The sequence below is a fragment of the Cupressus sempervirens genome, chromosome 11, assembly GCF_028749045.1.
Source record: "Cupressus sempervirens isolate cs-2001-9-10 chromosome 11, ASM2874904v1, whole genome shotgun sequence".
Classification (NCBI taxonomy): Eukaryota; Viridiplantae; Streptophyta; class Pinopsida; order Cupressales; family Cupressaceae; genus Cupressus; species Cupressus sempervirens.
This window is the reverse complement of record NC_143128.1, coordinates 857,290,595-857,317,333: the sequence shown is the minus strand read 5'-3', so window position 1 is coordinate 857,317,333 and position 26,739 is coordinate 857,290,595. Positions and strand designations below refer to the sequence as shown.

General features: G+C 40.6%; 1 protein-coding gene across 1 annotated transcript in view; it reads right to left on the bottom strand.

Annotated features, from left to right (window-relative positions):
• The window catches only part of LOC149532224 (ARM repeat superfamily protein), a 298,977-nt gene that overhangs the window by 37,050 nt on the left and 235,188 nt on the right, over positions 1–26,739 (bottom strand). The window contains exons 22-24 of the mRNA XM_089808702.1: positions 9,893–10,114; positions 9,712–9,785; positions 9,455–9,561 (exon numbers count right to left, since the gene is read on the bottom strand). Of these exons, the coding sequence (XP_089664828.1) occupies positions 9,455–9,561; positions 9,712–9,785; positions 9,893–10,114 (403 nt within the window). The remainder of the gene's footprint in view (positions 1–9,454; positions 9,562–9,711; positions 9,786–9,892; positions 10,115–26,739) is intronic.

The following is a 26,739-nucleotide window of genomic DNA, read 5'->3' as shown; positions in this document are numbered from 1 at the left end:
TCAAAATTATCCAGTGGAATTTGGCTAACTGCAGCCTCCAGAAACAACCCGATAGCATGGTGCGGCATAAAAATTGTTCGGTGTTGAAGCGTCATGAATTCCTCCATCCTGTCAGCAAGCACTGAGGCCCAATCATATACCACTCCCTGCATGATACCATTCATAAACACAATTTGCAGCAATGTTATATTTGAAGCTCGAGTGGCGCCTGCCAACTTGCTCTTGATGACGTCCATGATACACTGCCAGTGACCCTCCCGAATAAAGTCCCTACGAAGCCCTCTGCACTGTCCCCTGAACTGCTGCCTCCCTCTCGATGGGTGTAAGATCCTGGTACACTAGATCTATCCAATGCTCCTTCCATTCTCGTGAGAGTTTATGGTTCTTGATTTCCACTCTCCTCCCATCGGGGCCAGGGATGCCGAAAACCCTAGTGAAATCCCTAGGTTTAAAGGACACCGTCATCTGCTATTGCTTGTACAGGAATGTACTTGTTCTGCTCCAGGCACTATATGTCTTTATCATGGTGCGCAATACTGATTCGAACAACCGGATGGAAAAGATGGGAAGCTGGATGGCCCAATGCACTTGTGCCCGCATCAAAATCTGTTTAATCTGGTCTGCCTCCGGGGTCTCCTGCCACCACTTCCGGCATTCGCTCCCACTAAGACTCTCAAACTGGACAGTGAGATAAGTGAGTTCCTCCTTGGTCTTCTGTTTCTTGCTACTGGAACCGGAGGGGCCTGCAACTCGAATCCCCGATGCCAAAACCCTTGAATTCTTTTCCATATTAGCTACCAACTGACTCTTCCACGACTTCCGCTTGCCCGCTGACTCCATGCAAAAATGGCTTATTCCTCCTTATATATATTTCCTCCGTTCGGTACAAAAAATCTCACCCTGCAGAAGAGGCCGAGAATATGCTGTACAAACACACCTATCCCGCAGAAAGATACCGGAGGACAACTCTTAATCAACAGTCCTTCCAACGAAAACAATACACAAACACCCCAACTTTGCCTTCGATAATTTCTAGGTGCAGATATGGGCACGTCTCTTCCTCTCTTCCTTGAACTCTTTTTGTTTCGATTTGCTAGTGCGTTCTTTTTTCAATTCAATGCGTTCCTTTTCAATTCAACCCTCCTATGATACTTCTGCATCCATGCCCTTCAGTGATCGGTCTGTGATTATTGCCCAAACCTGAGCGCAATTATTGGAGAAATAGTAGGAGAAAAATTTTCAGCCTCCAGCTTGTCACTGCACACAGAATGGATTCTCCCCAAGCCTCTATTCGGATGACTCAGAGAGGTAATATAAAAAACTTTATCTGATATAGCTACTGGCTTGATCTCCCAGCAGAGCATGAGCTCTACAACACGGCAAATTCCGTTCTTCAAGAACGCCTCAATATGAAATCTGAAATCAAATATTCTCCACCTCAAAATCCTTAATGGCGGCAACAGACTCGTAGCTTAAAATAACATTTTGCTCTGCATGCTCTGGTTCAAAAAAACTCTTGCTATTTTTCTTTAATAGCCCCGCGGACTGCTGCGAGACCCTGCTAATAGACTTTGAAGTCGATGTTGTAAGCATCCCCGCGGAACGGAAGTAGTTATAGTTTTCTGTCTGGAAGCATTTATAATTTTCTGCCCGCGGGAGTCATTTTATTCCACCTGCAAGGCTTTTCACTTACCTGCGAACAGACTGTCCGCGGGCCTTTGCTTCTTTTACACCTGCCGACAGACTGCCCGCAGGGCCCTTTTTCTCTTCTTGTTTTTTTTTTTTTTTTTTGGAACAGAGGTACCTCCAGTTGGCGTCGTTGCCGCACAGTCCCTTACTGATGACGACGGAGGATTCATGTGAGTACTAGGCGACGACATCCTTCTTGCGCGGTATATTTTCAATTTGGATCCGTTAACCGCCTGAGCCATCTCCTGTCCGTCCAAGGTCGCCAATTTGATTGCTCCATTGTTGCCAACCTCCCGGATCTGGTATGGTCCAACCCACCACACCTTGAATTTTCTCGGCTTGATTTCATTGCGGCTATCATACTTCAATACTAACTGTCCCGGCTGGAATCTGCTATGTTTCAGATGCTTATCATGCCAGACCTTGCGTCTGTTCTGTGCCAGCTTATTCAAATTATTTAACCGCTCTTGTAAACTTCCGTCGTCATCCAACTTGTTTTCCAACACTATTCGGAGACTCGGGATCATGAATTCTACTGGGACCACTGCTTCTTGTCCAAACATTAACTAGAATGGTGTGTGCCTTGTCGTCACCTTGTACGTCGTGCGGTAAGCCCATAGGGCAGCGGTTAAGTTTTCCTCCCAATCAGCACCTTCAATCGTGCAGGATTTGTAGATGATGGATACTAGAATTTTATTGGCGGCCTCTGCCTATCCGTTTGCTCTTGGATAGTACGGACTCAACAGTGAATGATAAATCTTAAACTGAGTGGTGAGCAGTCGAATAACATGATTAACAAAATGACTTCCCCTATCACTTTTTAATTGTAACGAGATTCCATACCTAGTAATGATCTGTTCATAAATAAATTTCGCAGTGCTGACGGCCGAGTTATCTGGTAACGCACGTGCCTCCACCCACTTGGTCAGATACTCCGTTGCAACAATGATGTACTGGCACCGTCGAGTCTTGCTCACCCTCAGTGGTCCAATGAAATCTAATCCCCATCTCTCAAAAAGTTCTTGCGCATGTGAGGGGTGAAGTGGCATGAAATCTCTCTTTAGCGGCTTTCCGACCCGTTGGCAAGTGTCACGTCCGACGACCCATTCCCGCACGTCATTGTACACCGTTGGCCACCAGAGACCTGCTAGCAATATCTTCCGTGCAGTGGTGTTGGGCCCCATGTGTCCTCCCGCAAGACCCTCATATGCTTCTTTTAACACCTGTGGTATCTCCTCTTCCAACACACACCGCCGAAGAATATGATCCGGCCCCATTTTGTAGAGCAATCCATTGATCAATTGAAACGTGCGACTCCTGATTATCAACTTGCACCTATCATTCGGTGACATCCCTGTGGGAAACTGTCCTGTTGACAGGCACTCGCCAATACTCTTGTACCATTCCGGCAGTACCCCAATCTAAAACAGTTGCGGGTCAGGGAAGTCATCATTCAGACCCTCCGCTGATTCCCTTGTTTTGAGCTGCGACAGGTGGTCGGCACTGACATGCTTCTTTCCTAGCCGGACAATGATTTTGAAGGTAAATTCCTACAACAGGAGTAGCCATCTACTGATCCTCCCTTCGATGACAGGTTTATTAATCATGTATAACAGGGCCTGGTGATCAACATAGAACACAAACGGTGTCGCAAGCAAATAATGACAGAATTTTTGCATAGCATAGACCATTCCCAATGCTTCTCTTTCAGTCGTGTTGTAGTTCTGCTCGGCCTTGGATAGCAATCGACTGGCAAAGTATATTGGATGATCCAGTCCATGATTACCTGTCTGTGCTAGGTCGCGCCAATCGCATAATTGGAGGCATCCACATGAACATGAAACTTTATTCCAGTCCGGATATGCCAGGATGGGTGTCGTAGCTAGTCATACCTTTAGCCCTTCAAATGCCTCATCCTGCTCTTTATCCCATCTAAATGATTCTTCCTTGCAGGTTAACTTATCTAACGGTTGGGACACCTTGGCAAAATTTTTAATAAATCTCCTGTAATAACCTATATGCTCGAGAAAAGATTTTACCTCCGTCACATTAGTAGATGGCTGCATTTCAAGAATGACTCTCACCTTGTCAGGATCCGTCTTTAACCCTTCCTTACAGACAATGTGTCCGAGCAGTCTCCCATGCGGAACCATGAATCTGCACTTCTTGGAATTCAATGCTAGCCGGGCTCTGCGACATCTCTCCATACATTCACCAAGTGCTGCCAGGTGTCCGTCCTCCGTGCTAAATATTGACCAATCATCCAAGAAGGCTTTTAAGTTTCCCACAGACATCCTATCGAAGATATGCAGTATAATCCGCTGGAATGTGGCCGACGCGTTACACAACCCAAATGGCATCCGGTTGTACGCGTAGACCCCATCTTCGAAAACAAACGTTGTCTTCAACTTATCCTCCACTATAGAAATCTGATTGTATCTGGAGAACCCGTCCATAAAGGAGTAAATTTCATGTCCCATGACCTCCTCCAGAATGCTATCTGTGAATGGAATCAGAAAGGGATCTTTGATCGTTACTGCATTCAGGCATCTGAAATCGACGCATATCCGGATCTGAGTAGTATCCTTCTTCAATGAAATGACTATCGGTGACACCCATTTGTTGGTCTGCACCTTGAAGATAATGCCAGCTTCTAGCATCCGGTTGATTTCCTCTGTAACCCGTGCCGAATAGTTCTTGTTCATCCTGTAGGGTCTCTTTCGTACAGGTACAGATCCCTCCACCAGCAGGATGCGGTGCACACACAATTCCGGCGGTACTCCCTTGAGGTCCTTGTATGTCCATGCAAACACATCCTTGTAGTCCATAAATATCTTGAATGTCGTGGCCTTGAGTACTGGATCCCAATTATCTCCGACTAGTATGTTCTTCGGCTCTGCCTCGTCCCCCAAATTCATCGTTTCCAACGTAGCTTCATTATACTTGATTGTCTCCCCTTCACTGAATGCATGGGTGGGTGTAACATCCAATGGTGCCTCCCCCTCCTTTACTTCACTAAACTCCTTCGGATATTCGTTCTCAATCGACAGAACATTGCAGCTGTCTGCCTTCATCCTCCTCTCCCTCAGAATCTGACGACGGGGCCTCTTCCCCTACTATTTGGGTATGCAGATCAATGACGAATCGGCGGCCTTTACTTTCTAGTGATAAGGTGTTCTTCTTCCAATCGTGTCGAGCTCTTGCTTCAATAAGCCACCCACGGCCCAGGATGGCGTCATAGCCTTTCCTCTTCAACGGAATCACCATGAAATCCATCAGGAACGGATGAGTACCAATGGTTACCGATTGTGCCATGAGAATACCCAGTGGTTTAATGCCATGTTGATCGGCGGTCAGCAACTGAAATCTCGGAGGCCACAGTTTCGGCTGCCCAAGTTTCCTCCAAGTTTCTTCTGGCAATACATTTACGCCGAACCCTCCGTCAACTATGGTGTCTGTGAGAACATGTCCAAGTATCCCCATCTCGACGACTGCAGGGTGTCGTCCGGATGTCAGCGCCAGCAACATCTGATTTTCTCCTCCAACAGCAATTTCCTTTTCCTTCCCTCGACTTGGTTCTCCTGGTGACTTTTCCTTCCCTTGACTTGATTCTTCTACAATATTTGAAAGAGCAGATCGAAGTTGAGGCATGGTGAGAAGCAAATCATTTACATTTACTCGCACCTCCGTTTGCAAAATTTTCCGTACTATGTTTTGTTCTGCGGAATTCCTCCCTGAGGTGTCGGTGGTGTCTAGAGGTGTTGCTGCTTGGGATATTTTTCCAACCTCCGCCCGTGCTTCCACAAATTTCCTCTTTTCTTCGGCGGGGTCCAGGTATTCTTTTGCTTATTGCCGCGTAATTGCTAGAACTTCTTCCTCATCCGCCCCGACATTGATCAAGTTCACTCCGGATTTTGGACACTGAGTCGTCATGATTGCCGAGTCTGTACCATCGGCACAATAGTTGAGGTGTATTCGCTATTGGACACTCTCGCGCAAAATGCCCCCACAAGTTACATGCACGGCACTGAATAATCGGCCGTCCGTTTGCATCATACTGGATCTGGCTTCTGCTTGTATTGGCATTGGTATTGTTGTTGTTATTGTTCTGTCCATGCCGATTATCCCTATAGCTTCCGGATGTAGCACTGGCGGTATTTGTGGTCCGCTACTACCTGACGGGGAAGCTTCCTATGTGAGAAGCACCTGCGGAGATCCTCTTGTCTTCATGTTAAAGGGGCAATCTTTTGTCGAATGGCCCATGATCTGACAAATGTCACAAAATTGGTTTTTTGGACACGATCCTTTAGTATGACCGTCGGTCTTACATTCCGCGCACCATAGTTCACTGCCTTTTGGCTCCTTTTGCATGTTTTTTAACTCCTTCATCATGCGAACCATATCCTTCTGTAGGGCACAAACCTTCTTGCTGCTACCTTCGTCATCGCTACTATCATCTCCGGCAGGCTCGTCGTCATCAGAATCAGAGGAGCTAGTTTTCTTCTTCTTTGTCTTCTGCTCACTTTCAAGGTCCAGTGCACTGTTATATGCATCCACATATGATGACGGTGGCACAATTTTCATTTTTCTTCGCAACTTTGAGCATAGGCTGTCCACGAACCATCTTTTCTGCAATCCGTCCGCCGGCTTGCTTTCCATTTTGTTTATTAAGTCTTTTAATCTCCTGGCGTAGACGCGGACAGTTTCGTGCTTCCCCTGTTTGGTATTGAAAATCTCTGCTATGATTTCATTATCATCCTGCAAGAGTTTAAATTCCGCCAAGAACTCCTTTTTAATGTTATCCCACGTATTCAGCTTTTGTGGATCCGTATCCGAAAACCAATCAATTGCCACACCCCGTAGGGTTGCCGGAAATTGCCTAACCCATTCTTTGGCATCTGTGATTCCATTTGCCTGCCAGATCGTCTCACATGTCTTACAATGTCGGATGGGGTCGGCTGTACCATTGCCCTCAAACTTCGACAGCTTTTCTTTGGGTCTCGCCATCACAACACTGGAGGTCTGCACTGCCACACCGAAGGTCTACACTCCCACACCGGCGGTCGGCACTTCCACACCGGCATTCTGAACTCCCACACCGATGGTCTGCACTCCCACACCGGAGGTGTCGACAGCTGTGAACCTTGGTGAAGAAGAAGGATCTTCTGAAGTTGTTTCCCGCGAAAGTCTATCCCAGACGAAGAGGTCACTCCACGCTCGTGCTCCCTCGGCATTGCGAGCCGTGCGAGTTGATGCTCTTCCGTCTGAATTTTCCTCCCTCGGCGAACACAAATTCAAGAACTCCTCCCGTGCTTCTTCCACCAATTCCACCCGCTGCCGAGTCTCCTCCAACAATTCTTCGGCACTCCAGTTTCCGTCGGCAATCTTCTGAAATCTCCGTTGGCATTCGGCTTGCTGTACCAGAATTAAATTCTCTTGCGCAGTACGGGTTCCATCTTTTTCCTTGACCTTATTCCGATCTTTGTTAAGCTGATTTGGCATTAATCTTCATTCCTCCCACCTTCCAGATTCATAAGGCAACAGCGCCAAATGTTTACCGTACTGGTAAAGAAATCAACGCATAAAGACAATGGAACAGAATAGTAGAATTATATTCGCACATGCCAAACATAAATTATGCTTCATAATATCCGTAATAGTAGATGATAGATTTACAATGATCTCAGATGGGATATAAATACTACCGCCGAACCTTCCCGAAGGAGTCTGTCGGCCACAACATTACATCTGCTACAAACTATTTACCCGTCCACTACAAAATACAAAACACTGACGACAGTCAATCCATTGGCTACAGAAACACCGCCGGAACCATCCAATCGACTGACACATACTACATTGCCATTGCTTGGGGACAAGCAACCTTTGGGAGGGAGGACTATAATGTCCCCATTTTAGAAAATTCTAGTGCTTCGCAATGTCAGTTCATCATTGCAACTCTTGTGAGCTGACACTGTGTTTTGAGGGTCTCAATGGAGAGACATGTTATTTATAGTGAGTCAATTCTGGCACAATTACTATTTTTAGTAGTGTAGTTGAGGCACCTAGTGACTTGGCTTCTTCAGTGATTGACCAAATTAATTAATTAGTTTCATATTGTTAGTTATTTATTAAGTCTAGCTTAATGGATAACTTTATTATTGTATTGTTCTAATTTGAAAGTGTGAAGTTGAAGCCTCTTTGATTGAAGTGTAACCAGGACGCTAAAGGGCGTTTGGTCTATGGGAGAAGATACAATTCATTTTTAATTATAAAAAAGGCTCTCTCATAGAAATCGAACCATCTCTTGACATTTGCATTTTATGAATTTAGAGAAACTTGAAGGGTTTGAGCATTTGGAATTTGGAGAAGCCTAATTCCTCCATCAAATTGTACATTGAGCTGGTAAGAGATCCAGTGAATTGTGTTGGGTATCTGAATTCTGTTTGCAATCGAATTGATGCTGGTGTATATCAATTTGATTCAACATCTGGTCTGAAATTGGTGTCCAAGAGAAGGGGTTTTACATGAGAAATTCACTGCTGAAGCTGAAGATTGTTTGAAGGTATTTACTATACTGCTGGCCGTTTGAATATTACTGATTTAAAGCCATTATAGTTGCCACTGGAGGGCAGATTTGTGTGCTGTGATCTACATGGCTGAGGCAGCATTTGGGGCACATATACCAATGTAGGTTTTCTGGCACCTGCGTGTCATGTTTTGGGAGGACATTTTGCTGCAGACAAGCCAACCCTTGTTTGGCATCATCCCTCTAGCAGCATTTAAAATCCTGGTCTGAGATTCATATATTAGGTGTGGAAATTCTTGCATCTCTGCTGCAAACATTTCCTAAGAGAAGTACATACCAGGTTCCTTAATTTGCTTTGTTTATATGCACGTGTTTGTAATAATTGCAAGGCTTGATAATTGCAATTGAAATTCAAAATAGGGGCAAGCTATAATTGTTTCTAAATAATTATATTTGTTGTTTCACGTTTTCCTATATATAATCTAAAAATAAAATAAAAACATATACATTAAAAAACACAGAAAAAAAGAACAAAGTCTCAGGAAAAAAAACATCTCTAGCATAGCTACAGAGTGAGCCAGCTGGGCTCTTACATTATTTCACAGACACATCAATACAACTATTGTGCCAAACATGTCCCAAAGCTTACTCTATGTTCCCACAAAGTCTCCATACAGTGGGTGATAAAGCTGAATATCACATATTGGCATGACTGATGTCAAGCATCATTGTCCATTGCGCGTGGAAGATGGTTAGGAAGTTAATTTCACACTATCGTAGCCATAGTAATTATCATGTGATGTGAAGAGGAATTGGAACTCCATTTCTTTGAATATCTTGATATACCAGTTTAATCTGAACTTTATGCTTGCTTCAAGAAATGGATACTGTTTATGATTGCAGTTTATGTTGTGCCTGAGTTCCTTTAAAACATTATACATTTTCATCAATGCTTATATAGTGATTATGTTTCGCAGGACATGGTCCCACATCTCTCTGGGTTATACTGTCATACCAACCAATTTTTGCATTCAAAACTTTAAGCTAATTATCATACATGCGAATGAGAGATTTTTTACCACAAGATTTTAAGGTCTAGAGGATTTGTGAAAGTGACTGTAGAGCTTCCTTCACAAATTGAACTGCTGAAGTAGGTACAAGGATAAATCATTTTTTTAATATTAAAAAGAAAAAAAGAAAAAAAACACCATGTCCTTGCAACAATATACAACTTACCTTTGCGTGTTGATGGTACAGATAATGCTGAAGTTGCATGTATGCGTATTTTAAAATTAGATGAATCTCGGATTAGAAGAAGAAGAATGCTATAAACTGATGGTGCCCTGAAAAGCCAACATAAAAGATCTTTTGAGCTTGATTCAAACAGTCAGAATAAAAGTCACATTAAAGCTTAACAGATTATTAGAAAAAAACCAATACAGATTATTTGAAAAAAATTGGAGTCCTCTTAATGGGGTTACTCAATGCCTCACCATGCCATGTCCTGCAAGCTAATAGAGTCGTTCAAAAAGAGATTCCTCAAAGCATGGCACACATTCCACTGAACCTGTCACAAGAGAAAAATATCAAGTTGAACTAAATAAAGACATGTTGACATTAACAGTTCCATTGTAACTCCCACCATGTGTAAAGGAAAACAATTTCAAAGATTACCTTTACATTCCCAGTGGTCACACAAGAAATAAATGCTTGCACCACCCTTTCTGACGATGGTAAGACTATAGATGGTTCAATTTCTTTCTTTGTCTCCAACCTGAATTCAGATGGTAGCGACCACAGGCTGTATGAACTGCCAAGAGAATCAACAGGACTCCCATCAACAAATTTAACAAATCTCGCAAGGTTACCCAATGCTCTCACAGCATTCGCCTTGACCTATAACAGAAATGACACAAATGATAAATCTTAAGTGAACAAGAAAATATGAGATCATATTTTGTCAATCCATGTGGCATTCACAAAATATGAGTACAAACTCATACACAATATCTTCAATACCAAGAACTATTGAGAGTCGGACTATTAATCTACCATCTAAAATGAATCATGAAGGATTCATACAAATCCCTCTTTGGGAAACTACAATACACATATAAGGACGGGTTTGAACAGCAGGAAAATCTACATTTCATGCCCTATTTTGGCATTTTGATTTGTCTCTTCTGAGGTAACTCAAACCAAAACCAATAATGAGATAAAACTTCTCTTGAAATTATTTTGGGAAGCTCCCTTGTATAGCGATCTTATACATTAAGCTATAGAAATATACACATAAATTCCATACAATATCCTCTAATTGATGCAGGGAGAGATCAAACAGAATGATATTTTGGCAGAATAAGCATAGCAGCAAAAACCATCATCAAGTATTTATATGCTCCAAACTGAAGATGACAACCCTAGCATAAGAACTTGAGAGAAACCAACAAAAAGCATACAAAAAGGTCACCAATAAAAATCTACAAGAGATGATGCTTAAAGAGCCATTGTTCAATCCTCTCTAAAATAAAGAAATCTTCACTTACAAAAGTGGGTTTCATTCTCAAAACCAAAGTATATAGCCAAGACAAATTCACCAAAATCTAACCCTGCATAACTGTTATTCAATATATTTTTCTGATCTTGCCTCTACCTTGCTTCATTGATAAAGGACACTATGTTCCAAGGATCAAAAACTCAATAATTGTGTCGTCATGCAGCTTAAACATATGTAAAATCAGAGATTTAAACAGCTACTGAAGCTGTTCTCATGTAAAAATGCAGTGATGTCGTATGTGATTGAAACAGGCCTTCAGGCCTTTGCTGATGTAAGGGGGTGAAAACCGTCAGTTTCCTCATCTGCCAGAACTTCCTTTTGGTGTCCTCGCATCTCATATCAAACCTGGGTGCCTAATTCATGCACTTGCGCCACTTGACTGACCTTTAGAACTTCCAGATTTTGCAAACCTTGTACCTCATCAAACAAACTTGAAATATCTAGATTTTCAATATCATTCTTCTTTTGTTGCTCTTTTGTTGGTTTTTGTAGCTTCAATAAAATTCCAGTTTGGTAGAAATATTTCAGTCCTTCATTGCTAATGAACAAGCCACGCAAGGAACTAGTATTTCAGTAATGTTTACATTCTTCTATTCCATATTCAAAACTACTCCAATTTAAAAACAAAGCAACAATCTAAAAGAACCAACTATATTTGGTGTCTCAAATAATGCAACAAGTCACTATCGAAACAAAAATTAACTCCCAACCACACCAATCAGAAATTCTAACAGTCTTCTTGCAAAATTTTCTGAAAAACAATTTCCTTTGCAAATTACAATTTCTAATTACCAAGTGTCATCAACCAAAGTTTCTATGCACTACTTGTTTCCATATACATGTTGCCACTATATTGAATAAAATCTTAACTCAACAATATAATATTAAAAACTTGTATAGAACCTAGTTTCCTAGTACATGAAAACCAGTCCCATGTATGCAAATTAAAGAAAGCTCTATATGGACTCAAACAAGCTCCTTGAGCTTGCAATGAATGGATAGATCATCACCTATCTAAACTTGGATTCTCCAAAAATGATGCAGATCCAAACATATATTTCAAAATACAAAAAGGAGATATGTTGATTTTTGTACTATATGTTAATGATTTATTGATTACAAGAGAAGATCACCTCATAGCAAAATGTAAACAAGATCTTGCATCTGAATTTGATATGAAAGATTTGGGATTACTTCACTACTTCCTAGGTTTAGAAGTATGGAAAAAATACAAATGAAATCATTCTAAATCAAGGTAAGTATACAATAGACATGCTAAAAAGATTCAGAATGATGGAATGCAAGTTTATGTCAACTCCTATGGAAACAAATTTGCAAAAGTTAAAAGAGACAACTGCAGACTCAAAGAATGTTGACGCAAATCTCTACGGACAGATTATTGGTTCCCTAATGTACTTAGTGAACATCGGACCTAATATTTGTTATACAGTGAATGCACTAAGTCAGTTCATGTGTGAACCTAGGCAAGTACACCTACCAGCAGCCAAACAAAAGGTATCTTTGTGGCACAATTGGATATGGTGGAAGATAAAAAAATGAAGAACTTAATCTACATGAATACAATGATATTGATTGGGCAGGAAATCAGTTGATTAGATAACTACTTCAGGATGTTGCTTCAGCCTAGAATCAGCGATGATATCTTGGTTCGATAGAAAACAATCATCAGTAGCACAGAGATCCATTGAAGCAGAGTTTATTGCAGAATCCATGGGAGTACGAGAAGTTGTATGGTTAAGAAAACTCCTAGTTGGACTATTTGGAAATCCACTAGAACCTACCATTATTCATTGTGTCAACCATAGCTGTATCAAACTCTCTTCGAATCCAGTGTTCCATAACAGATCAAAACACATTGAGATACCATATCATTACATCTAAGACATGGTTGAGAAGAATGTAGTTGAACTGAAGTATATCACTACAGAAAACCAGATTGCAAACATCCTCACCAAACCTCTTGCAAAAATGAAGGTGGAACACTTCCAAAGTAAACTTGGTATGGTTGTAATTCCTGATAATGAGTCTCAGCATATTTCATTATTTTACTATTTTTATTAATCAATAGTGTTATTTCATGACTATTTGAGCCCTGTGTACATCATGGGGAAGTGACAACTTTCAAGCGATTATCACTTGTATTTGTAGAATTTATTGAATGGTGACAATGTTACAGTAGCTTAATTTTCTATTGTGATGGATGTCTTATGATGTCTACCCAGATCATGATAGATTATATCTTGTAAATCAATCAACTAAGAGATGGATTATCATCACATAGATATCTATGAGTTTCTTGTATAGATATCGCATGGTGGATTAACATCCTTAAACATACCATGAGTATAATGTTCCTATGTTAAGTATCCTTGTGGATATGTGCACACATACCCTATGAACATATTGAGTATTTGGTGAATATCATGTGACTAGATATTCTGGAGACCATTACTCAGAGTAATTGGAGAATATCATGTGACTTAATATTTTGAGGCTCTTACTCTTAATATCATGAGATGATATCTTCTAATCAAAGATATCCTACAAACTTATCATTCTTGTTATCACATTGAGGTAATATCTATTCCTATGTTTATCCTCCCTAACTTAGAGGGAGTGATCATGATATTGTATTTTCAATCGGATAAAACCCATTGCAAATATATGTATTTAGTCAAGTCATACAATACAATATATACATCTATATAAATACTATTATTATGCAATATTAGAAAATAAACTTTTATAGTTTTTTTAATGACTCATTCTTAATTTGTGAAGTTGATGGATAGGATGGCTCTGCGATGCGCACCCTGTGGAGCTAGGGCCTGCGTGCCCTTTGCCTCCTGATCTCGTGTGCTTGGTGTGGGTTTGAGCTCGCTCTCTCTGCATTTTCGCTGCATGTTGGAGCGAGGGTTTGAGCAGGAGTAGTGAGGAAGCGGAGGTAAGTACGCTGGAGGTTTGGGTGGAGTTGTGGCCGGCCGGAAGTTGGCATTCGGAGAGTGTGTTCTTTCTACGGTGGTGAGGAAGGCACAATCGTGAACTGGTGGTTCTGATTTCGGTTTTTTGCTTGAAATTTTTGCCTTTGAGTCCGAGCATGGGGCAATCGGAAGCCCCTAGGGCTCAAATTTTGCTTGATGATTTGGAAATGCCTGATACATCTTGTCGGGTACGAGGGGGGGCTAAAGGTCAGATGGACAATATAGCATTTGGAGAGAACGTGGCATCATCAAAAGGTTCTATCCGAATTAAGAAGACGAATGGGTGTTTGGAGAGATCAGACGATCGACCAATGTTGATTATTCAACCAGAGAAAATTTCAGAAGATGTGCAGTATTGGAGCAAGCATACGCTCATATGCAACTTTTTGGGCCTCCGACTCCCTCTCCCTGTGTTGGAATCGTGAGGGCACCGGATTTGGAATCCGGAAGTGGATATGGAAATTCTTTTGGCGGCTAACAACTATTTTATGGTTATTTTCTCATGCATGTCGGATAGGAACAAAGTATTCGAAGGAGGCCCATACTTCTTTAACCAAGTTGGGCTGTTCATCAAACCCTGGCACACTAGATTCAATTCCGCTAAAGAGATCCCGTCTCGGGTCCCTGTGTGGATCCGGCTTCCACGTCTGCCACCGGAATTTTAGAGAGAGGATATTCTTCATTCGATAGCTCTTTTGCTTGGGAAACCAGTTGGGTCGGCCACCCAAACCCAGGATTGAAAGGTAATTTCATATGCACAAATTTGTGTGGAGGTTGATCTTATTAATCCAGTGCCTGATTCTATGGAAATTTGCTTAGGCCCTTCTTTATGGACTCAGCAGTTGGATTATGAAACTCTACCCTTCAGATGCAGGATTTGTCGTGAGTATGGGCACTTGCAACGCAAATGCCCCCGAAATAAATTTTCTCAATCATCAACAACCACTTTGCCGAACCCTAAAGATGACAAGGGTAAAGCCCCTATGCCAGCTGGTCCCTCTGCAGATAAAGAAGGTTTCATCCCGGTGAAGCCACGTAATAAAGGAAAGGGGCAAAAGAGAACGTGGACGAATAAACAAAGTGATGACACCTTCAACAGGTTTAATGTGCTGGAGAACTTGATACAAGAGGAAGGTATACCTATTGAGATATCCCCGGGTGATGGTTCTCTTTTGGAACCCCAACTAGAGGAAGTTGGGAGTCTAGTCCAGATTCCTGAGGAAGTACAAGGCCAGCCTATTGGTTCAAATGGAGTGGTTCAGGAGTTATGTTATGGTATTCCTAGTGAATCACATCCCCGTGATGGTCCAAATATCATAGCCTCCAACCATCCTGGCAAGAAAGGAGTGACCGACAGCAAAAAAGGCTCTAAAGCTGCATCCACATTGGGCTTACTGCAAAAACCCTTTAAAAAAGGGATCTCAAAGAAGTCTTCTAAAAGTGGAAGGAAGATGGATCAGGAGAAAGTTAAGATGATGGGTGAGACTTTGGTTGAAGCGAGGTTTGTGAAGCCCATTGACTCCCACTTCTCGCAATCTTCTAAATGATTGTTATCTCTTGGAATGTTAGGGGGTTGAACAACATCCCTAGACAAAAGGTTGTTCGTAAATTGATAGATTCTCACTCTCCAGATATTATTTTCATTCAGGAAACTAAACTTTCAGTTGATGAATTGAATAGTTGTGGGCCAAAGTTATGGCCCTATGGTAGCTGGCAAGCAGTAGGTGCTCAAGGAAGCTCAGGTGGTCTTGCTTGTCTCTGGAATCCCAAGAAGAAAATCTCTTATGTGGTCACATATTATATTTGTTTGATCTTTAAATCCTTTCCTTCCTTGGATTGTTGTCATGTCCACATTTTGGAGGCAATTTGATTTAATTAATTTAATTAATTAGGTTGTCCAAAATAATGATTATTTTATGAGGATGACTAATTAATTATTTTAATTAAATAAATAAGTCGTATTAAGTTAATTATTTATAAAGTTATCAAATAAATAAATATTACAAGGTAACTTTATATTTAATTAATTTAATAAAGTGACTTGAATTATAAAATATTTTATAAATAGGCACCCTGGGCTTCATTCTAATCATCCAGATTTGTTGTTGTTGATGTTGATTTTTGTTGATGTGCATTGTGGAGCCTAGGGTTTCTGCAATAGTCACAACTGGCCATTGAGAACAAAAACTTTCAATTGGTACGCAATTTTGAGGGTGTGAAATATCACTTGAATTATTGCAACTGGGAGGAAGATACTTCAGTCTTCCATTTGTGCTACATTGAGAAAAAATATTTGAGTACAAAAAGTAGGCCGAAAAAGCAGTTCGAAAAAGTAGTTCGAAAAAGCAGTTCGAAAAAGCAGGCCGAAAAAGTAGTTCGAAAAAACAGGGCGAAAAAGCAGTTTGAAAAAAGCAGTCCGAGAAAAGCAGGCCGAAAAAGCAAAACCGAAAACAAAAGCAGTCTGAAAAAAGCAAGCCGAAAAAGCAAAACCGAAAAAAAAAGGCAGTCCAAAAAAGCAGCTCTGAAAAAAGCAATACAAAAAAGCAGTTCGAAAAAGCAAAACGAAAAAAAGCAAATCCAGAAAAAGCAGATCGGAAAAAAAAGCAAGCAAAAGGGACAGCCTTGAAGGAAAATATTACAGCCATCCACAATCAAGTTCTTCACTTCTCATTTGGCATATTTTCTGAGAAATGTAGGTTTTCAGCTGAGTACAAAATATAGCTTCAGCACTTCATTATTTTACATTGTACTCGTCTTTGTTTGCCATTTGGCATTATTGGTATTAAAGGAAGGCTAGGATTTTGCAATTGAAAGAGCGTTGTAATTTTTAGACTATCTATATTACAAACCTAGAGTTGATGATCAGCTTATTAGTTTGCATTCCAATTGTTTGACAAAATATCAATTTGTTGTAAGTTCTCTTTTAGACATAAATATTGTTATAATTTTGCATACTAAGTGTTTATATTAATGCCACTTGGTTGAAAGTGCATTAATGCCATCCTAGGTTGCATCCAAAGTATTTGTCATAATTACTAATTGTTGTAGCTGCATTTTGCAAGTAGTTTAAGTCACATATATGTATTGAATATTGCCAAAATTAGTTGCACATTCATATTAGGTCATTGTTTAGACAATCTGGAGTCTTTTTGTAAGCATTCTCTTTGATGCAAATTGAAACGAGTCATTGCAGCAATCTAAAAAGTTATATCAGTCATATGACCTCTTGTATGCAAAGTGTTTGACACAATTCTTCGAGCCTTCAATCAGTATTTTAAGATCAGATTTGAGCAGGACCATTACAGTGGTATCAGAGTTTGCTTGCAAAGTGTTTGACGAAATGTCAAACCATTGAAGTATAAAGTTTTTTGGTGTTTGAAGAAGTTATAGCCTATTAAGGGTCATTATAGTGGTATCAGAGCGGTTTTCTTGCCATCCTATGGGGTGAGAACCGACTTACATGAGTGATCAGCACTCTACTTTATCCAGAATGGATAGGTACAGTACAAAGTCTCCGAGGACACAATCTTGGACAATTGATAGACACAGTATCCAGAGTCGGAATTGTGGAAAGGATGGCTATTCAGACATTCGAGATGAACTTAGGAAAATAAGGCATAACATGTTTGAACTGTTGGTTAAGCACCACCGTATAAATGACAGGCTGTCCGACCCAGCTAAGGTGGATAAGTCAACTGGATTTCGATTTGGCAAATCTTCTCGCAAAGCATTGACTGATACAGTGAGAGATGTTACTAGGAACTTTAATGAGGAGTTCGAGAAACAAGTTTACAACCAGTCAGAGGTTTCAGTTCAGCCACAGGAAGAAGTGGTGAAGGATATTACGCTGATGGATAGTAACTGTCAACTTGGTACTCAAGTTCAGACAGTTGTATACAGGCTGCCAAAGGGTGATGTCTCAGGTACTCAGGATGGTTTGGTTCCAACAGGTAGTGACTACAGCATAGTGGGTTCAGATGATGATTATAAGGATGATGTTGTGCATGATGGTGATATACCTGGTAGAGACGAGCAGACATTGAGCATTCATGACTTTGCAGAGAGAGAGTACCAGGCACAGATAGATGCTTCGTCACATAAGGTTGAGGCTGGTAGTACTTCACATGATTTGTCCAGCCAGTTGAAGGTAAGCAAAGATAGTATTGTGACTTCATTATCTCATCATGACAAGATGCGAGATATAATAGAGGATCACATTCGAATGATTCAGTTACAGGGTAGACATAAGGGAGTTCAGGCGAAGTCTTCTTGTGTTGACTTACAGGTGATTAGGGAAGGAATGGGAACGATGGAGTTGAGATATTTACATCTTCTATCAGATCGTGACCATCTTCTTAGCCTTGTCGGAGACTATTCAGATGCCTTGAGGAGAAAGGAGGAAGTTGACAGGCTTTCTCGCGAACTTGAGGACATTCGAGCTTCTTGGATGAATACTCCATTGGCATTACAGGACTGGGAGAGACATGGGAATGAGCATGGCATGGAGCTGAGCTTAGTTTCATCTTGCACTCCTGATACTCAATTTTCTGCGGCAGGCGGATCATATGTGGTCGTTGATAATGTTATGAGTTCATCTTGCATTCACATTCAGGATACAGGGAAAATGTCAGACAGGTATGTGGAGTTAGTTGGTATTAGTCATATTACTCAGGTGAGGAGTTTGCTTGAGTTACCAGCTGTTTCTAGTTTACGGATATGGATTCGAGATTGTTATATTGGCATTTGGGATTCAGTCGACTGGAGATCTTTATCACTTTTTGGTAGCAGTGATTGTGGGGTGCTATCATGGATTTGATTAGCAGATTGCACGATGTTGTCTTTTCTTGTGCCAGCAGCTTGTTTGATGTTGGTATTAGTTTTTATTCACCGGTGATGGGCTTTGTTCATATATCCAATCGACCATTCTTGCTGGAATGTGTTGATGATCTTTCATATTTGGCAGTGTGTACAGATGAGTCCTAGGATCATATTGGCCTTGATGACATCCAGGAGGATGCAGTGGGTAGTTTTGAAGACTTAGCTTCCTTGGCAGTTTCTTTTGGTACAGAGGAGTTGGACAACAGTGCTACAGTTTTTGATACTCTGTATGTTGATATGAGCTTTAGAGTTGATTCGCAGGATATGGTTCGTAATACTCTAGAGACCAGTAACTTTGAGGATACTCCCTTAGACAGTGTGTCAAAGGAAGTTTGTAGGAGACAGTCTAGCCAGTGCCATCATGTGTCTAGTCAGTTGAGAGTTAGTGAGCGAGACATTGCTATCGCTTGCCAGCATTTCGATGCTGCTCGTCAGTTGTTAGCAGTTTATGGATGGGGTTCTCCTACTAGTGATGACCAAGGAGGCAATTATTTTTCCTTGACAGAGATCCACTCTTTATGGGAGGCTATTCGGATTTTGAGACAGAATTATATGCAGCTGGTAGCTGACAGAGATTATCTTATGGAGTGGGGGAGTACAGCATACGATGCATTATTGGCCAAGGAAGATGAGGTGAGTGAGCTTACTCAGCAGCTCGAGGTGACTTCTAAGATTCTTGAAAGTACACAGTTGGCTTTCGAGGAGTCACAGCTTCATTTGGCTAAGGTAACCATGGAGTTAGAGCGATTGCAGTCTTTACCAGATTCTGTACAGTCACAAGCTGTGGTGTCTGGTGATCCAAGGATGTCCATGGTCGAAATTATCAGAGACAGTGGAGATGGGGATGCATCCATCCTTGATACTAACATTGGCATATCAGGTTCGTTCCCACTAGAGTCAGGTTCAATTGAGTTGGGTGCTGCAGCAGATTGTTGTATGCCTGACATGGTGGTGGCCTCTAGTACTGATGGCACGGAGACTAGAGATGTTGTATCAAAGATCATGTGTGATGTTGGTGAGCCGACAGTTGGCATGGTTCCTGCTAGTAATACTACTCCCTTGGCGATGTCTTCGGAGGTAGTAGTCAGTTCCAACTTGGTTAGTGATCGATTGCAGTTAGTTTCATCTGGATTGCAATCTGAGCCACTGACTGAGATTGGCACATTCTATCGGCATTACACTGTGAGGTATGCTTATCAATTTACCTTTGATGACCATGTTGATGAGATGAGGATACAGAGATGTACTCTGGTTCCTAGTGCTTGTCATCAGTTATGGGATGATTTGATGCCTCAGGATGAGAGTTGTGATGGGCATGACATGTCGATAGGTTTTGCGGTTGACAGCTTGATAATACATGACTTAGAGCAAGAGTTTGGGAGTGATGCTTCAGCGGTTGTTGTTATTGATTCTACTCCTTTGACTATGACATCTCCTGACTTAGCTGGTGATCAGTCACAGTGGGTTGTATCACTTGTTCATGGTGAGTTGTTTACTGCGGTTGGTTCTCTTTATCAACATTATATTGCAGGGTATGTACATCAGTTAGCATTTGATCCTTGTGTTGAGGAGTTGATGGCAGGCAAATTTGGTTTGGGTTCCATTTCTTGCTGTTTATCTTGTGATGTCTTTTCACCATCAGCAGTGCATGGGAGTTATGGTTATGAGACAGTGGCCGGTGATCTGTAGAGTTGTGTTGATTGCAGGAGTTGTACAGTGTGTGGATTCTCCATACTTGGTACAGTATCATTCGAGAGTGTTCACCATTGTTGCAGAGGTGGATTGTACATTCCGTATAGGCCAGTGGGATGCGTTGATGGTATTTACTATGTTGGCAGTTGTGATTTTGGAGTTTGGTTGAGCTGTAATTGTCAGTTTGATTATGGATCCCTCTTGGTTATATTGCAGAGGATATTACAGGAGCCTGTGTTAATTGACAGTAGTATAGTTCATGACGACATTTGGGATCCAGGAGGATTGATTGGTTTATTGTTCAGCCATTGCTTGGGGACAAGCAATTTCAAGAAGGGCGGACTGTCATGTCCCGATTTTGGAGGCAATTTGATTTAATTAATTTAATTAATTAGGTTGTCCAAAATAATGAATATTTTATGAGGATGACTAATTAATTATTTTAATTAAATAAATAAGTGGTATTAAGTTAATTATTTATAAAGTTATCAAATAAATAAATATTAAAAGGTAACTTTATATTTAATTAATTTAATAAAGTGACTTGAACTATAAAATATTTTATAAATAGGCACCCTGGGCTTCACTCTAATCATCCAGATTTGTTGTTGTTGATGTTGATTTTTGTTGATGTGCATTGTGGAGCCTAGAGTTTCTGCAACAGTCACAACTGGCCATTGAGAACGAAAACTCTCAATTGGTACGCAATTTTGAGGGTGTGAAATATCAATTGAATTATTGCAGCTGGGAGGAAGATACTTAAGTCTTCTATTTGTGCTACATCGAGAAAAAATATTTGAGTACAAAAAGCAGGCCGAAAAAGTAGTTCGAAAAAACAGGCCGAAAAAGCAGTTCGAAAAAAGCAGGCCGAAAAAGCAAAACCGAAAAAAAAAGCAGTCCGAAAAAAGCAGGCCGAAAAAGCAAAACCAAAAAAAAAGGCAGTCCAAAAAAGCAGCTTCGAAAAAAAGCAATACAAAAAAGCAGTTTGAAAAAGCAAAACGAAAAAAAGCAAATCGGGAGAAAGCAGATCGGAAAAAAAAAAGCAAGCAGAAGGGACAGCCTTGAAGGAAAATATTACAGCCATCCACAATCAAGTTCTTCACTTCTCATTTGGCATATTTTCTGAGAAATGTAGGTTTTCAGCTGAGAACAAAATATAGCTTCAGCACTTCATTATTTTACATTGTACTCGTCTTTGTTTGCCATTTGGCATTATTGGTATTAAAGGAAGGCTAGGATTTTGCAATTGAAAGAGCGTTGTAATTTTTAGACTATCTATATTACAAACCTAGAGTTGATGATCAGCTTATTAGTTTGCATTCCAATTGTTTGACAAAATATCAATTGGTTGTAAGCTCTCTTTTAGGCATAAATATTGTTATAATTTTGTATACTAAGTGTTTATATTAATGCCACTTGGTTGAAAGTGCATTAATGCCATCCTAGGTTGCATCCAAAGTATTTGTCATAATTACTAATTGTTGTAGCTGCATTTTGCAAGTAGTTTAAGCCACAGATATGTATTGAATATTGCCAAAATTAGTTGCACATTCATATTAGGTCATTGTTTAGACAATCTGGAGTCTTTTTGTAAGCATTCTCTTTGATGCAAATCGAAACGAGAGTCATTGCAGCAATCTAAAAAGTTATATCAGTCATATGACCTCTTGTATGCAAAGTGTTTGACACAATTCTTCGAGCCTTCAATCAGTATTTTAAGATCAGATTTGAGCAGGACCATTATAGTGGTATTAGAGTTTGCTTGCAAAGTGTTTGACGAAATGTCAAACCATTGAAGTATAAAGATTTTTGGTGTTTGAAGAAGTTATAGCCTATTAAGGGTCATTATAATTGTTGTCGGAGATTTTAATGCTGTTACTAGTCTTGAGGAAAAGAGAGGCAGGTCTTCTCGATTGGGTCCTTCTTCTAGTATTCTTAGAGATAATATGAGCTCTTTGAATCTTATTTATGTTAAACCTAGTTCTGGTATATTCACCTGGAATAACAGAAGGAGTGGGATGGAGGCTATCTCGGAAAGGCTTGATAGGTTCCTAGTATCTTGTTTTTGGATGAATATTAGATGGTCTATGAAATGACCCTTACTATAAAGGTAACTAAAAAACCAATACTAAACTGTGGCAATTCGTCAAATACTTGGCATGCAACCGTTAAATGGTAAGGATGTAATGTCTCAAACAAATTCACCAAATAAGATGGATGTAACAGACGCAATGAATACAATATAATAATAACAATGCGAACAAAATTCAGAAGATCTGACTGAACTGTTACAAGTTCTAATATAAGTGCTTATGGTAATAGCTAGTTTTCACCAAATTGTCTAATAGTCCAACTTAAGCTAAATAATAACATCTGTTACCAACTGGACTGCAATAAGGAGAACTAGACATCTATAACTTGTACTTAATTTTTGCAACCAAATTAATATCAAGAACCTAAAAAGACTGTGTGTTTGGTACTGCAGTGAGGTCCCTTGACTGATGAAGATCGTTCCTAAAGATCCTCAGACCTGTATGGTCCTGTAGCAGCTTTCTAGCTATGGTACAACACCCTTAATGGCAGCTTCAGATTAAATAGGGATTCACATACATCAGCTGTAGCTTGTATGGCACTGCTGACACCTTCTAGTCTCCAGTACAGCACTAATTTCACACTGTAACAGCTTGCAAGAGTCTACACTAAGCACCTATTCAAGGACAAGGCAAACCTGCCCAACCAGGCTTTCCTCTAGTAACACACTCTTCATATGATTGTAAAAGTGGCACACCCTTTGGATGACTGTAAGAGAAGATCAAACGCCCTTAAGGGCATCAGCAGCTAAGCCCGTTAGGGTAACTAAGGCAACCCAAAAATAACATTAAAAAACTCCAATACGAATACCGCCCAGACTGATTATAGATCGTAGGAATCTCCAATGCTATTGGATTTACCAATATGAATCCGAACTATGTAATACGTTGCTCAAATAAAAAATGTCGATGCCGTCTTGTTCTGTGCACATTACTCCTAGCCTGAAATTGGTTTGAACCCTAAAGTCGTTCCCAGCTTTCAAGTTAATCACCCAATATGTAATACAAATCGAACTACAAATTGCTTCCCGCCTGGTCTAAGGAATCCGCATTTATTCTTAAGATTGTCACCTGCGAACTATTCAGGCTTGCGATTTCCGAACAGCCGGTTGTTGAAGAAAAAACGCCCAACTTCTGATACGATCGAATTCGCAGAATCGTGCCCCCAAAAATGCTTCAAATTACTACATGGAACACCCTTGCGATATTTTCTTGGTACCAATCAATGACGGAAAAGAAGAGACGCCTGACCAGATGGCCCTAATCCTGCTTGTTGGAGATGTATTGTTGCTTGTAATCTCCTTTTAAAAATTTGAACCCTCTGACCTGATGATTTGAATCGAATCCTTGCTTGATGCTAATTGATTCCACTCTCGTTGATCCTTCAATGAACAGTGATGCAGGAACCACAAAATTGGCCTTAAGCCACAGATTTTGCCCTGATGACTGTGATGTCACCTCCAATCTGCAATAATTCAGATGATATTTCACACCCTCAAAATTGCGTACCCATTGAGAGTTTTCGTTCTCAATGGCCAGTTGTGACAATTGCAGAAACCCTAGGCTCCACAATGCTCATGTGATTGAATCACAATCTGATATCAAGAGAGAAATAAACAACTGCTTGATACAAATGGAGCCCCGGGGTGCCTATTTATTCTTTTCTCTCCATCTTCTCTAGAAACTTCTAGACCATTTTTGATTTTACCTCTTAAGTGACTTTATTAAATATTTTATAATCCAAGTCACTTTATTAAATTAATTAAATATAAAGTTATCTTTTAATATTTATTTATTTGATAACTTTATAAATAATTAACTTAATATTACTTATTTATTTAATTAAAATAATTAATTAGTCGTCCTTATAAAATATTCATTATTTTGGACAACCAGATTAATTAAATTAATTAAATCGAACTGTCACCAAAAATGGGGACATGACAGTCCGCCCTTCCTGAAATTGCTTGTCCCCAAGCAATGGCTGAACCATAAACCAATCAGTATGCCTGGATCCCAAATGTAAATCCGTATATCATCCCAATCCTCATCATACACTCGTTGAGAAATCATCAATGCCAGTGGCTGAGAAACTGTACTTAATATCCAAACAACTGACAACTGTGATGAAATCATATGAAAACCAACTGTACATGATGATGGAAGAAACCGTTCTGTAAAGCTCAAGCCAACTGAAACATCGACTCTATCAAGACTCAAGCCCCTGTCTAATTGACACCTACACCCAGCTGCACTATGGATATGACAACAACAATAGGTACCTGAGTCACTGCCAACAAAACCAATCTTTGCTAAATTGCTCCGGGTGTGTCGATACTACAGGCTGTTACCTTGCAACTACCAATTCTATTTTCAAAAGAGGGTGCCAATCCATCCCATAATGGATGGTAAGAAACTGGAGCCAATCTACATCTGCGTGAAATTAAATCTTCTATCTCTAGGTCAAAGAAAAATGATGAGCGTACCCTACCGTATAATGCCGGTAAGAACCTCCAAATTCTGCTACTGGCTCTTCATCGCTGGACTGAGAATCAATAGATGGCTCCAACCTCAGACTCCGAGTAGCTGTAGGCTGATTAGGACTCTGTGCACTTTTCTCAACAAACCTCTCCTTGAGATCCCTGTGAGGTAGTATAGTGGAGAGGACCATTATAATCTTCTCAACCAATCTACAAATAACACTAATACCTTGGATGAGAACACCTTCTGTCACTTTATGCAAGTCCAAATGAACACATGCACTATCCAGCAAATATTCCATGAATGCTTCTGTGCAATAAAAATTATACGAGGAAGCATCAATATACTTCCCTGCACACTACAACTGATCCTCCTGTAAGGGTGGCATACTTAACTGTACCACACTGTCATCTGTCTGAGAAGAATAAACCTGGAGTCTCGACTCTGCTGGTATCCCAAACTCATTTGGTACCGCTACTTCCAAATCCTGAATATATGTGTCAATCCCAACAATATGCTCCTCAGTCGCAACTGTGGAAGTGTACTCACCACCATCCACCTCAATAGTCAGATGAACTGGGTTTGGTGCTGGTTTTGACCGCAAATGCCCCAACTCCACGGTCACCTCCTTTAATTGAAACTGCGACTTATGCAGATCTCGCTGTTTGTTCTCTAAAGCCTCAGTAGTCGCTATAAGCTCCTAGGAAAGCTCACCCACCTCCTCACGATCCAAGAGTGCCTCATATGCTGTACTTCCCCACTCTACCAGGTGATCACGGTCGGCTACCAATCGTAAGTAATCCTGTTTCAAAATCCGTACAGCTTCACGCAAGGCATGAATCTCTGCCAAAGAAAAATAACCACCGCTGGACTCATCTGTCATAGAAGTTCCCCAACCAGTAACGGCCAACAATTGACGAGCAGTATCAAAATGCTCACAAGCGATAGCAATCTCTCGCTTACTAAATTTCAACTGGCTAGTCACATGATGGCTCTGGCTGAACTGTCTACTAAAAGCCTCCTCAAGGTCATTGGTTTCTAGACTATTATCATTCATAACTAGCGAATCATCTCCAAGATTCATATCAATGTCAAAAGCTATAGTACTGCTGTCAAACTCCTCTGTACCCAAAGAATTTGTCAAGGAAGCTGAATCTTCAAAATTGTCCACTGCATCCTCCTGGATGTCATCAAGGCCAGTATGATCCTGGGACTCATCTGTACATATTGCCAAATATGAAAAATCTTCAACACCTTCCAGCAAGAACGGTCGTCTGCATATATGAACCAAACCCAACAACGATGTATAAAGGCTAATACCAACATCGGTCAAGCTGTTGGCACAAAGAAAGACAACATCGGGTATTCGGCTAATCTAGTCCATGATAGTATTTAAACAATCACTGCTACCATTAAGTGTTCTCCAGTCAATTGAATCCCAAACGCTGCTAAAACATTCTTGAGTCCATATTCGTAAACAAGAAACAGCAGGTAACTCAAGCAAACTCCTTACCTGAGTAATGTGACCAACTGACTCCACATACCTGTCTGCCATTGTTCTTGTATCCTGGATGTGAATGCAAGTTGAACACGCAACATTATCAGCAACCACATATGGTTCGTCTACTGTAGAAAACTGAGTGTTAGGCGTGCAAGATGAAACTAAGCTCAACTCCATGTCGTGCTCATGCCCATGTCTCTTCCCGTCTTGTAATGCCAAGGGAATATTTACCCGAGAAACTTGAGTATCTTCAAGCTTGCAAGAAACCTTGTCAATTTCCTCCTTCCTTCTCAAGGCATCTGAGTAGTCTTTGGCAAGGC